The sequence below is a fragment of the Nanorana parkeri genome, unplaced genomic scaffold (assembly GCF_000935625.1).
Source record: "Nanorana parkeri isolate BGI_ZX_2015 unplaced genomic scaffold, ASM93562v1 scaffold845, whole genome shotgun sequence".
NCBI lineage: Eukaryota > Metazoa > Chordata > Amphibia > Anura > Dicroglossidae > Nanorana > Nanorana parkeri.
Window position 1 is genome coordinate 626,381 of NW_017307113.1, and position 13,144 is coordinate 639,524.

At 40.8% G+C, this 13,144-nt stretch overlaps 1 protein-coding gene across 1 annotated transcript in view; it reads left to right on the forward strand.

The window, feature by feature from the left end:
* The window catches only part of CACNA1B (calcium voltage-gated channel subunit alpha1 B), a 221,697-nt gene extending 211,123 nt beyond the window's left edge, over positions 1-10,574 (forward strand). Inside the window, exons 45-47 of the mRNA XM_018565415.1 lie at positions 414-603; positions 766-968; positions 8,012-10,574. Coding sequence (XP_018420917.1) covers positions 414-603; positions 766-968; positions 8,012-8,536 — 918 coding nt within the window. The 3' untranslated portion in view covers positions 8,537-10,574. The remainder of the gene's footprint in view (positions 1-413; positions 604-765; positions 969-8,011) is intronic.
* The last annotated feature ends 2,570 nt before the right edge of the window (positions 10,575-13,144 follow it).

Here is a 13,144-nt window from a genome sequence, read left to right on the forward strand (position 1 = left end):
GGGGGGGGGCTGGTTTTGGCATTCAATTCTTAAAACAGGTTTGTTTTAAATAACCTTTCAGACAGACAAATGCCAGCTTTGAAAAGCAGGCGGTATATGGTGCCTCCTGAGTGCATCCGGGGAGCCACTGACTCCCAGGCTTGCACTTCCGATGATCCTTGGCTTTTGATCCTATTAGACTGTCACATAGTTATCTCTGAATGTGACTAATTAGGCTTTCTCCATAAAGACCCAAAAATATCAATCCAGCGTCTGTAAAATATGTAACTTTGTATTTGTATATATAACTTTGTAAATATGTATCTTTAAAATAATGTTAACATTATACTGTAATTCTAAATGAACAATAATTAACAAAGCAACAGTGCCTTCTATCTTTGATTTTATTGAGTGTTTGTGCATTGTCATTGCAGCCTATAACGGATACCAGTCCAATGAAACGCTCTGTGTCAACGCTAACTCCCCCACAGCGGCCTCAGATGTACGAATACTCCTTAGAGAGAGTGCCGCATGACCGCAGCCATCAGCACCACCACCGATGTCACCGGCGCAAAGAGAGAAAACAAAAGTCCATGGAGAGGTCTCCACAGAATGACGACCCGGGTAAAGATCTGTTTTTGTTCCTTGATGTAGAGGCTTTAGTAGAAACCTGGGCTTGGGTGAAGTTACCCACCAGCTTCTTATACTCAGCTCCCTCAATTTAGTAGTGAAATGTCACAAAGCTGATTAAAGTTGCTTGTTAAACGTAATGCATTTTGCTATCAGCAGAAGCTACGCAAAGGGGGGAGAGGCGTCAGGAGAGAGGGAGGTCCCAGGAACGTAAACAGCAACCGCTATCCTCATCAGAGAAACAGCGCTTTTACTCGTGTGACCGATATGGCAGCCGAGATTCTGGGCATCCCCGGCATTCTGACCACAGCCGGGCAACTTCGCCCTCTTCTGGACAGGATCATGCTACACACAGACAGGTGAGGAAGGCAGTGTACAAACCCAACCTTTCACTGTATGCCCAGCAGAATGAGCATTATGCCACTATGGCTGCAGGAAGGTAGCAGACTGCTTCGTCTACAAATCCAGACAAAGTTTGTTTGTTTTTTGTTACACTAAACTCAGAAAGTAAATCTTAAAAATGCATTCAAATACCCTAACTATTTACAATACTGGACCTTATTTGTGTTGGAAATGCAACAGCATATGCTGATATGTACTGATTGTATTACTGACTGCAATATGTCTTTTGAGCTGTAGATGGCAGTATAGTGCAATGTTAGTTTCCCTATGTGCATGCTTATCTATGATACACATGAAGTTTATATCTATATATATATATTTATATATACACACACACTGCAACCAGGCAAGTGTATCCTCATTACTTCAGCACCACCATAGCTGAAGCCTGCATTAGGCTGGGTTCACAACTGGGCGTACGGAATATACGCGTTTGCACCGCGATTAGTGGTAAAAGAAACGTGCGACAAACGCGCGTTTACGAGGGCTATCCGGTTGTATCCTAATGGATACGCGCGGCAAATATGCCCCAAAGAAGCTCCTGTACTTCTTTGGGCGTAGGGCGTTTTACAGAACTTTCATTGTGCAAAACAATGAAAAATCAGGAAGGGGGCCAACACTTTATCACACAACTGTATATACTGTATATGTGTGTGTCCTTTACAATGCTGTATATTGATACCTGTATCCTTCTTTCAAGCAAGTAAAACTTAATTCAGCATTCCTGAAGATCTCAGTGCTTCATTGAAACTAATAGCCAACAGTTTGTGTATCACTCGGCTGTAGATCCTCAAATCAAAACTCTGAGTTGGTGCTGACATTGTCCTTCCTTCTGGAGGGTGGCTACTTGTGTTCCTCATGGTCCCTGTGTGTGTTGTAAAGTAGCCCCCGCTCCAAGCTTGCTCCCATGATGGACTACAATCTGACATTTAGTTTACTAATTTGTATTAAGATTGTAGTTCATCACAGGAGCGAGCTTGGAGCGGTGGCTATTTTACAACACACACAGGGACCATGGGGAACAAAAGTAGCCCCCCTCCAGAAGGAAGGACAGTGTCAGCACCAATTCAGAGATGATTTGAGGATCTATAGCCAAGTGATGCACAAATAAGGTCCAGGATTGCTAATAGCTAAGATACTTCAAAGCATTTTTAAGATCTAACTCCTAAGTTTTGTGTCACTTTATAAGTAGAGCAGAATTAGGACCTTCATCATTTTTTTAAAATGATAAAATCACTTGTTTATTATTAATCATTCATATAAAATCATCACATATAAAAGCTGATTACTGTATAAGGCTGGGACAAGTTTTGTTTTCGATATCTTCCTCTACCCAAATCCCACCATCAACAGTTTGTAATCATACAAGTAGAACATAAGTATTAGAAAAATATTTGTAACTTCCAGTGGTGGAATTATGATGACTCTATATGCTTTATGAACAACATTTACTTCTTCAGGAGAATATGGACAGTAGGCAGGTATTCGTGTATACAAGCAGTCATAATTATTAAATCATGTGTCTGGCTCTATATACACTGAGTGGCCAGATTATTATGACCACCCCATCAGTACTTCGATGGGCCACGAGATGACTCCACGAGATGACTTCGTTGGGCCGCCTCGAGACTCCACGAGATGTTGAAAGGTGTAATGCGAGGACTCTGACACTGCACTGTTGTCCTTCTGTTGTCTTGTACCTGTCTTGCCACTCTCCGTTCTGCCCTAACATTGACTAGTCGCTGACAGCCACAATTCGCACGTTCAGACCCAGATTTTTGCTGACAGTCCAGTCTTTAAACACTTAAACAATGAGCCCCTCTTGAACATTTAACAAATTCTGCTGTTTTGCTGATACTCACTCCATGGCTCGCGCCAACAATCATCCCACGTTCAAAGGCTGTTAAATTGCGTTGTTTACCCATATCTTCAGAAAACAATCACTTCTACTGTCGTGGTAAACAACCTGCTTCCCTATTTATAATGGTCTGGCCCTCTAGCAACTTCAGCGCGAAATTATAGCTAATTATAGCTAATTTGCCTACAAACGTCATGTGGTTATAATAAACTGACCACTCAGTGTACAGTATATTCAACTCCGGATCTAGGGAGAAAACACACAAGAGATACCACATAAGAGATATCACCCTCCAAAAGCAAAGAAAATGATGAACTTTCGTCTCTATTACCCTTGGTGCATCTACTTCTTTTTTGTAGAGAGGAGTTTGCCATATACAAATATGTTTCTGAACAATGTGTTTTAACTGTATATGGATATGGGGGTGAATGCATAAACCATCCCCATGTTGAGTTGGTGGAGTCATTTCAGTCATTTATCCACTATTTTCCTATATCCTCAGTGTAGGTCTATTAGAAAACAATGGTCCTTAATTTCCTTAACCAGGGTTTACAGTAGAGCTCCTCACATGGTATTCCTCCCTTGATTTGCAGACTCGAATGTAAAGAGCAAAGCAAATGATTTGTAATAATTTGTTTGGTTGTTTGCACAAATTGCTAACTGCATGTTCTGTTGAAGAAGTGAGCATTGTTCATGGAAAACAGTCGTAGAGAGTTGTCGAAATATCACCACACGAAACTACAACACATAAATACTTTTGTTCTACTTGTATGTTTACAAACTTTTGATGATGGGTTTTGTGTAGAGGGAGGCATTAAAAATGAAACTTGTACCAGCCTTATAATAAGCTTTTATATATTATGATTTTATATGATAGATTAATAAACAAGTGATATATTAAATATATGTGTTCTTTTGAAGTAGCAAAATTATTTTTGAATAGATGTCTTTGAAGTTGCAGAGATGATGGTACACTCCCAAATAGGGGAATAGATCATGAATAGCAAGCATTTAGTGCATGTCAGTTTTTTTTTTTTTACTGTTCAGTTCCCACAAGTGAAATTTTTGCTCACTTCCTGTCTTGGTGGTAGGGCGTCAGATGAACAGAAAGTGATGTGAAAACTCTCCAGTAAGGACCCAGACAGCACAAAACCACTTTATTTAATACAGTAGGGAAAGGCTAGAGGGCCTCTTCTTTCTCCCACTCTGTATGTCCAGTTGACCTTTGTCACCTGAGACAGAAAATTTCAGAGGTGTATGGTGAGCACCTTGCATGAATAGAAAGTGTTGGAATCTCCAGCCAGTTGGAGAACAATGTTCACTTAATTGGATAACACGACCAGAAGATCTAACACTATCAAAACCCAGGAAGAAGGCCTCCAAATGTGTATTAGTAGTTTCCAAGACCTTCTATTCACACACAGTGCTCCTTACCCAGAATTTTCACAGGTTTAAGGGGCACAGCTTGGAGGATCCATCACAGACCTACCAACCACCCTAGGTCTAGTGCTATCTCACATGAACACTACAAAGCTCCCTGGGAGAGAAAGTGATGGGAAATAAAAAAAAGTCTACATTAGTCACAGGAAAAGAATTATAGAATAATTCTTCCAATAGGGACATTAGTTTGGGTGACAGCTGTCTAAGAGAAAATTCCCCTCACTTTGGAGAGATTTTTCCTCACTCCCGCTGTGTCCCAAAGACAGGAAGTGAACTTAACAGGGGCTTTAACCCTTCCCCATTCTGTTGGAAAAAAAAATTGCTTTATCTTTTCTTTAAGAAAGAACTCCAGCCTGGTATGAAGCAAGGATTTTGCTTGATAATGAGAGAATTCTGAAATCACTAAATACAACCAAGTATTAACTTTATCCACCTCTGCTGGCAATGGGGGGAGCAGCTGATACATAGCTCGGTCTTTGATACCCTAAAGAAGTTGTGTCTGTGCCCACTTACTCCCTTCACTACAGCACAGCTCACATACGGCAGATTCTGGAAAGCTTCCTAATCTGGCCACACACAGGTCATCGCTATTTAATTTATTACTCTAAATGTTTATCGATGCCAGAGCCATGGTGACCCCATGATTTTTCACACCGAAAGTTGTTTTTCTGTAACTACATAATACAACATTATATATATATAGTTTAGTGGAATGCACCTGTCAAATCTATTTTGTGGATGGTGTATAATTAGAGATGATCTCCTCTGAGCTTGGTTTGCATCTCTACTGGCTGCATGACATCATTTCTTGGTTATGAGTTTATAAAATCAATTTTCTGTAGAAGTAAAAATGTTATTTGGTTGTATTTAATCATATCAGCACCTCTACTTGTTAAATGAACATTCTGCTTTTTAATTAGACCAGGAGTTCTTTAATTAAGATTTGACATTTCCTGATCACCATCTGAATATGCCAGTTTGCCTGACTGTCAATCTAATTCTTAGACTCCAGCACTTTCAGTCACTGCCGTAAAAAACAAGTGTGCTGGGTTTTGACTTTGCTGCCTGCTTGTTCCTGGCCAGCAAAAGCCAAAAGTCAGTATGATAGCCAGGCAAATAACAAGGAGAGATCCAAAAGGGCAGCCTCCGTATTTCTCTCAGCAAAGGTTACCTGTAAAGGTTCCATAAACGATTCCCATGCTGATGCCAGTTGAGAAACAACTGTTAACAGCTAAATTGTATGACGGTGTCTTCATATGTATGTGTCCACTATACAATCAGCTGGTGGGTCTGTGTTATGTTGGAGTGTGATGTAGGTTACATTCTTATCTTCTCCTGTATGTGTCCTTGCATACAGAATTAGGGTCAGTGTACGTGTGCAAATGTTTATAAAAACCAAACCTTTTATTGTACAAGGTTAAAATTCTGTGTATCATGGCTAATGCCAGATGTCACTTGTTATCAGCAATGCAAAGCCATTAGTTCTGTTCCTATGTCCATTCACATCTCACCTAGGCTGTGTAAACCACGCTCTTTACTGCATAATACACTACAGCTGGAAACCAATTTTAATCTCTGTGCCATATGTTCATATGTGTGCGTCTGCATCGCTAAAAAGCCGTACTATAAGAATAAATGCAGGCATGTGTACATGCATTCTCATGTACTTTTATTGCATAATGAAGGGAGCCTTCTGCTTCAAACAAGAACACTTAGGGGGTTATTCACACAAGGGTGAAGGGTTAGGAGAAGGCAGGAGAAGTGAACAATTTAGGACAACATAGTTGATTTGGACAAATTATCCAATTCAGCTCACTTTCCAGTTCAGCTATGTTGTCCTAGATTCTTCACTTCTCCTGTCTTCTCCAAACTCTTCACCCTTAGTTGAAAACGTGCAATGCTGTGTATTTTTTAAATGCACCAATGCACAAAAACCTTTGTGCAAAATGTGTGCTTGCAGCACGCAAGTGTGAATGAGGCCTACGTTTGTTTGAAAGAAGACTGGTCAATCTGCATTCCTCCACCTGGTTGGAGAGTCAAAACCCTTCAAAAATGAAAAGAACAATATAATGCTGCCTTAAGGAAAGTTACTTCTCCAGCTGTCCTGTGTGGATTCCCTGTCACTAGACCATTCGTTTAAACAAGAATCCTCCCATATAATTATTTTATGCATATTTTTTACCTGCAAAAGCCTTCCTTGTAGACATACCAAAGCCTTCTGATTGCTGCTGGGTTCTGCCATCTTGGATGTGATGTCTGCAGCCCCAGCAGACTCAGAACTGTCACTTAAGTGACACCCTGTAGTATTCCCCTTCAATTCTCCCACGGCAGCTACATAAAATGTTATGTAAAGAGGAGAAGAGAGGGGCAGAGGAGGTGGGCCAGCACAGACAGTAATTAGACACTCCCAAAAGGATAGGACTATGACATGCAAGAAGGGAGTGGGCTGTGCTAGGCAATTGACTATTCATGTAGCAGTCAAATTCCTTAGCAAGTTCAAAGTCAAGTGAATAAAACATTGTTTATGGAAAGGAAAAATGCTGAAAGTAAGGATTTACTGTACTTGATTTTTCTGTGCTTTTACCTGCAGTTTTTTAGTTGGTGGCAGTGTCTCTTTAACATGGTTTAAAAACAGGCAGACAATCTTTCTACATTGGCAAAATCTATCTTCAATGAGGATTTGATAGATTGTCATTCTGTTTATTTATTATTGGTATTTATATCGCACCAATAACTATACACAGCATTTTACATACTATGCATTCAAAGAGCTTACAGTCTAATGTCCTTATCTCACATACAAACGTTAGTGTAAATTTAGGCAGGAGCCAATTAACCTACCAGCATGTCTTTTGAGTGTGGGAGGAAATCCACACAAGCACAGGGAGAACATGCAAACTGCATGCAAATAGTGTCCTGATGGGGATTTTTAAAAACAAGGGGACCCAAGTGCCGCAAGCCAGAGGTGCTAACCACTAAGCCAGTGAAGTTGCTTTTTTAACATATGATTAAACTGAGAGAAGACATTGCAGGTTTTAAATAGGTGAAGATGACACAAGAGATGTTTGAAGTCCAGCCAGCAGCAAGCAATCAGATTTCATGTTTCCAGTGCAGATTGAAAGTTCATGCAGTAGAAACCTCTGTATTTCAAAGGCTTTGAAGGCCACACAAACACACTGTTGGTGGGACTAAAACATGGGTCATCTGTTTTGCAAGGCACTAGCGCTAACCACAATGCCACTTTGGCACCCACATTGATAAAGCCCATATGTGGTCAAAGAAAATTGCATTGTGATAATACCTGATTTTGGTACATTAATCATGATATGTTGCATGTTTTGTGGTTTTTTAAGGCTGTCAACTCGACCTGTGTGTTTTTTTCTTCTCTAAACTCTCCTTTGTTTTTCTCTTCTTTCCATACCCATTGCCTATCTTCTTATCTTGTGTTTGTGCCAACTTTTTGTCTCCTGCTGTTTGTTTTTATTTGGTGTGGTGTTTATGTTTGTGTTGGGCGTGATCCTTCAACCTTCTTTTGCCTATCCTTTTTGTGCCGCGGGTCTTGTGTCTGTGCGTGACCACTTGCCTCATTGTCTTGTCGACTTTTTAATTCCATGTGTGTGCGTGGTGTGCCCCGTTGTGTTTCTTTTTTCCATTCTGTGTTCCTGTGCCGTTTTGATGTGCTTTTTCACCCTTTCAATCTAGGGCAGTGGTTCGGCCAGCGGGAGTCCACGTCTGACCAGCTCCGGTGCTAGTACCCCATGCCGCGGAGTCCGGAGGCAGCTGCCACAGACACCGCTCACTCCACGGCCCAGCGTCACATATCGGACAGCTCACTCTTCCCCTGTACACTTTGGGGGTTCCATTTACTCTCCCGGGCGCCTGAGCCGGGGGGTATCAGAGCACAATACCTTGCTTTACAGTGAATCCCCAAGCCACTCTGCCTGCACAGTCACGCGCATTGGTTCTGACCCATACCTAGGACCACGTCAAGATGCTGACAGCTACTGCCCTTTACCTGAGGACACCTTAACCTTTGAGGAGGCCTTGGCCAGCAATTCCGGACGTTCCTCTCGGACTTCCTATGTGTCCTCACTCACTTCCCATTCCCACCAGCTCTGCAGGGTCCCCAACGGCTACCACTACACCTTAGGGCTGAGTTCAGGGTCCGGCCAAGCTCCCAGAGTTCGAAGCTATTACCATGAAGCAGACGAGGATGACTGGTGCTAGCAGAGGGAGCCAAAGCACGTTCTCAGTCTTGCCCTTCACTTCACCAGGAAGCCGAAGCAACAGGAGCACGGGTGACAGAGATGGGGGGGCTCTTGTTTCAATCACTACTGATGAGTTTTATCATCAGCCAACAGATCGCCGTGACATCAGAGTATGTTTCGGCAGATTAGAGGCAGCGACCGTAGGAGAAAATGCAGAGCAAAAATTAAGGAAGAAAAAAGGAACGAGCAGGGCAGAGCCAGAGCAGGCCTCGGTGTTAAATTGTTCTGGCATATGTCATATTTCCAGTCTTCCTTTTGGGGAGAGTTACAATGCCTCTTTTGTAGTAATCAGAATTTGGGACGTAGGACAAGATGGCGAGCCTGGAGGTTGGAGAAAAAGTAGTATGAGCAGCAAGTTTAGGACTGGAAAGTATTGAGGTTGTTTTTTTAATCATTTATATAGACTTTAAAAAATAGAAGGGGAATTATTGACAAGCTCTTCACCTTTCTATTTCATCCTCCACAAATGTCTGAGAAATTTTTGACCAGTCATACTTGCCATCGCATCCACTCTCCACCAACCTTCCATTGCTTAGCAGAGGAATTGCAACTGAAACTTGTTCATACAGACATACATGACCCAAGACAGACCATGCAGTTGTTTCACAACCTCTGCTTGTCCTGCTCTCTTCAGAAGTGGTGTCTGTGCCATAGACATTTATTTTTAGTTTTGTAAGACAGTTGGCATTTGAAGCATGACACGTTTAGCCAAGGGCGTTGTTTTGCTGGTATGAGACGCCACCTAACATGACACACTCTACTAACCAGGCTCAGCGGCACACCAAATCGAAAAAGGATCCTCAGAGGTTCCCTTTAGTGGCGAGTCAACAGATGAATATTTTACAAATATTGTGGTGCCTGAGTGGCAGTTATCATGACTGCTGAACAAAAAATGATGGTTACCCTTTAAACAAATGTTTTGTATTGTGTGTCTGTGTGTGTGCTGCTATTATGATATGTAACTCCTTTAGTGCAAGAGGCACCCTCAGCGCAATTCAATGAGTGCACGGGGGCCTGTCTCTGCACCAGTCTGTTCACTGTCCTAAAACTCACCAACGAGCCTTTTCTCCTGTCCTCAGCATAGCCTAGATTTTGGTAATGCACAGGTGTGAGTATGCATGTCTTTGGTTAGTGTGAGTTTTGCACATTATTTGGTCAATGAAGTTGCACTAATGTGTATTTCTAGTGGCATACTTTCTTTTTTTCTTTTTTATGTATTTAAAGGTCAAATTGGGAACCGGCTTCGATGATCGTTGACCAGTGCTTGTTCCCAAACTCATGCTATATATGTTTACGGTCATGTTGTTTGCACTGAGCAACCCTGAGGATTCTTAGTTCATGGCAGTCTATATGTTCCTTCCATTTTATACTTTCAACAGCACCCCGTGCTACAGATGATTGTACACTCTTAGATTTGGGCTGACTGATCATTTTTATTATGGTTTCCTGTGCCATACAACTGTCAAGGCAGGAAGACCTCTGCCCCAGTGCCAAATGCTTTGAGTATCTTTGGGCTATAGGTAACACTGTGGCAATGTTTGCTTACCAGGTGTACAAATGACCACTCTTTAAGTTCAGCCAAACCTTGAGCTGTCAGCCTGTCCTATGGCAATAAACCGGTCCATAATTGGGGCAGATCTCCTTCTGCTAGCGCCATGTGGCCTTTGCAGTCATATGTAGCATATAGTCGATAAAATAAAAATAACGGCAAGCACAACACAATAGAGATATCTGGTGGGCATGATATGAGGAATATAGTATCTATTCTGTGCATATAACATAATAGTAATCTATTTTAAGGGCAAAGCTGATTTTCCAAAGACATTTTCGGAGGTCATATAAAAAAAAAATGCAACAATAGAGATTCAAATATTTTATTTGTCGTAGATCGTAACTAGGGACACTGCTGAATTGTTTCTCCACCCATAAAGGGGAGTTTCTTGACTCAGTTCTGTCTTTAGTAGTGTTGTCTTACGTTTTAATCTACCGTATATATAATGCAGCATTTAACTGACAAGATATGTCATTGACTCTTTCAGGAGTTGTTGTTTTTTTTTTTTTTATTTACAAAAATGTATTTAAAAAAGATATATATCTTAGACTCCTGTCTCGCACAATATATTGAAGAGTCAAACTTTGGGTGGATGACGTTGGTAGAGAATATAGGGGGTTTTAAGGGACAGTTTTTATTCCTACGTAACTTACCAAACTTTATGGCTGGTTTGTGCACTGTCGCAAATGTTTTACCACGTTTCATTCATTGCTAAGTGCCTACATTTTACAGATAGTGGTCTTACACGCACGCAACATGACTCTGTTATTCTTCAAACTAATTTCCTCTCATTCCTGCAAAGAGCTCCTTACTTACATTTTGTACTATAGTATTCAGTAAAAGAAAAGGTGACTGGAAAAGATGGGCTTTTAGAATATACCTATATTTTTTATTACACTATATATGAAGAGTTTAGACAGTGTTAATCATGCCATTGTACCTGTTTGGGCCACCATCCCTTCCATCTATTGGATGACAGCAGACATTTGACACCCATAGTTAAAAAAGGCTTTTGTGAAATGTTAACAAGCCATTGTTGTGTTAACGAGCACCTGGATTGTGGTTTACAACGTTAAGATAAAACATTTTTTACATTATTTTTGAAGAGAGATTCTTGACTGGGCACTCTTTTTGTCTTAAAAATACAACAAACGGATTGATATGATAACATAATAAACCATATTTAATCCATGGGGCTGAAATTGATCAGAAAGAATTGCAATGGTAGTTTATGGATCATATTGAGTTGCTTTTTAACAAATGTGGCGGTACATTGGCTGGAATTCTGAAGAAAAGCTTCAACAAATATTTTAGTCTGTAGCCGGTGGTTTCCAGGAACCCTACTGTCAAATTTTCAAAAATATATTGTCAGTGTATTGGTACTTTTCACTTTATCTCTTTAGGAATGCTCAGGCGCAAGAATGTCATGCAAATGTAGCCCAACATTTCATTCCAAACATATCTGCATGTTTATAATTGTTCATTTAAATGAAAAGGGCTTTTGGGTATCAGTTGTTTGTAAGTGCACATTTTTGTCAAAAATGCAGCATTCTTTTGCTGTGACTGAAATCAAGTGGAAGGATTTTGTTTGTTTAGGAGGCAAGGGTAGATGTATATACTGAAGGCTGTGCTCCTGCCAAAGTAACCCTCTTTTCCACTAAAGATTTTTTTTTTTATTACATTCTCAGAACACCAGATTTGAAGGTGTTGAGACAATTTTGCAGAAAGTGTTGGAATTATCGTTGGCCTGCCATTTCATGCAGGCATTAATTTAGTTTGGTGCAGGAGAAAGCAAAATTAGAACTCGCTTCAACCTACAAATTTCGGGTTTAACATCATAGACTGTTATAGGTGTAGCAGTCAGTTTTGGATATCAGTAGCCCAGCTGTATACTACCCAGTCCTTCAATATGCCCCTTACTCGCTGGTGGCTCTGCATGTCAATGGAACTGTATTTCCCCACAGGGCTATGCAAGAGACGTATCAAGAAATGCCAAGATTGCCAACTTTCATCCAGTGCTATGTTGGACAAATCTCCCACATTTGAGGCTCATGGATAAATGCGACCAAATGTTTTGTACTTCTTTTGTTTTTTTATTTTACTATCCCTGAAGCGAAGAAAAAATTAATAGGCACAACTTTCATGTTTTCTGAAAAAAAAATCAAAATAAAACAAAAAAATATAAAAAGTTCTATAAAAACAACCATGAAAAAGACTTGAAAATTAAACAAAAAAAAAACATTTTGCGCTGAAAGCATGGAACCTTGTTGTTTTATAAGCTGAATTGTACGGCCTTCCCTCTCTCCCACACAGTCACACCTGGTCTGTGCTCTCCTCAGATGAGCTATAAAATATTTTCAGTGTTGTAAGCGAAGCCATTTAGCATGATGGGGTTATTTTTTAGGCTGCGCCTAAAGCTTAGTTTGTGCTTAAAGGGGTTGTGACTGGTTGAACTTATCATTTGAACTTGTGTTTTACCTGTTGACCAGTATCAGGGTAGTGCCACTGGTGAATAGGTAATTCATAGAAAACATTTGCACTTTTTTTTTTTTTTACGGCACTATAACATTCACCTGGAGTAAGCTCACAATGAACATGCTTTATGTAAATGGACTGCACCAAAGCCTGCAGTGTCTTCCCGCAGCCTCCCCCTATTCTCAATTGCTATTGTGTTTCCGTTTGCATGCAGCAAAGGACAACGCACTCGGTGATGGACGGGTGTGAAGAGCTTCATAAACAGTGTAAAAAACAGACACTAATGAGTAAAACACACATCTCTGCTCACTATCTTATCTGCCTGCACAACCCTTGTATAGTCTCGTTATCTACTTGGCTTTGGGGACACCCATGTCCCCCTGAATGGACCTGGGGATACCCTTGTCCCCCTGAGATTGACTGTTAAAAAGTACAAACAGTTCTCACTGCAGGGTCAAACTCAGCTACCCTGTCTTTTAGTTTGAGCCTGTCTGTGGTAGCAGGACCTCCTTCTAATATCAGATCCTCTAGTACTAAGCT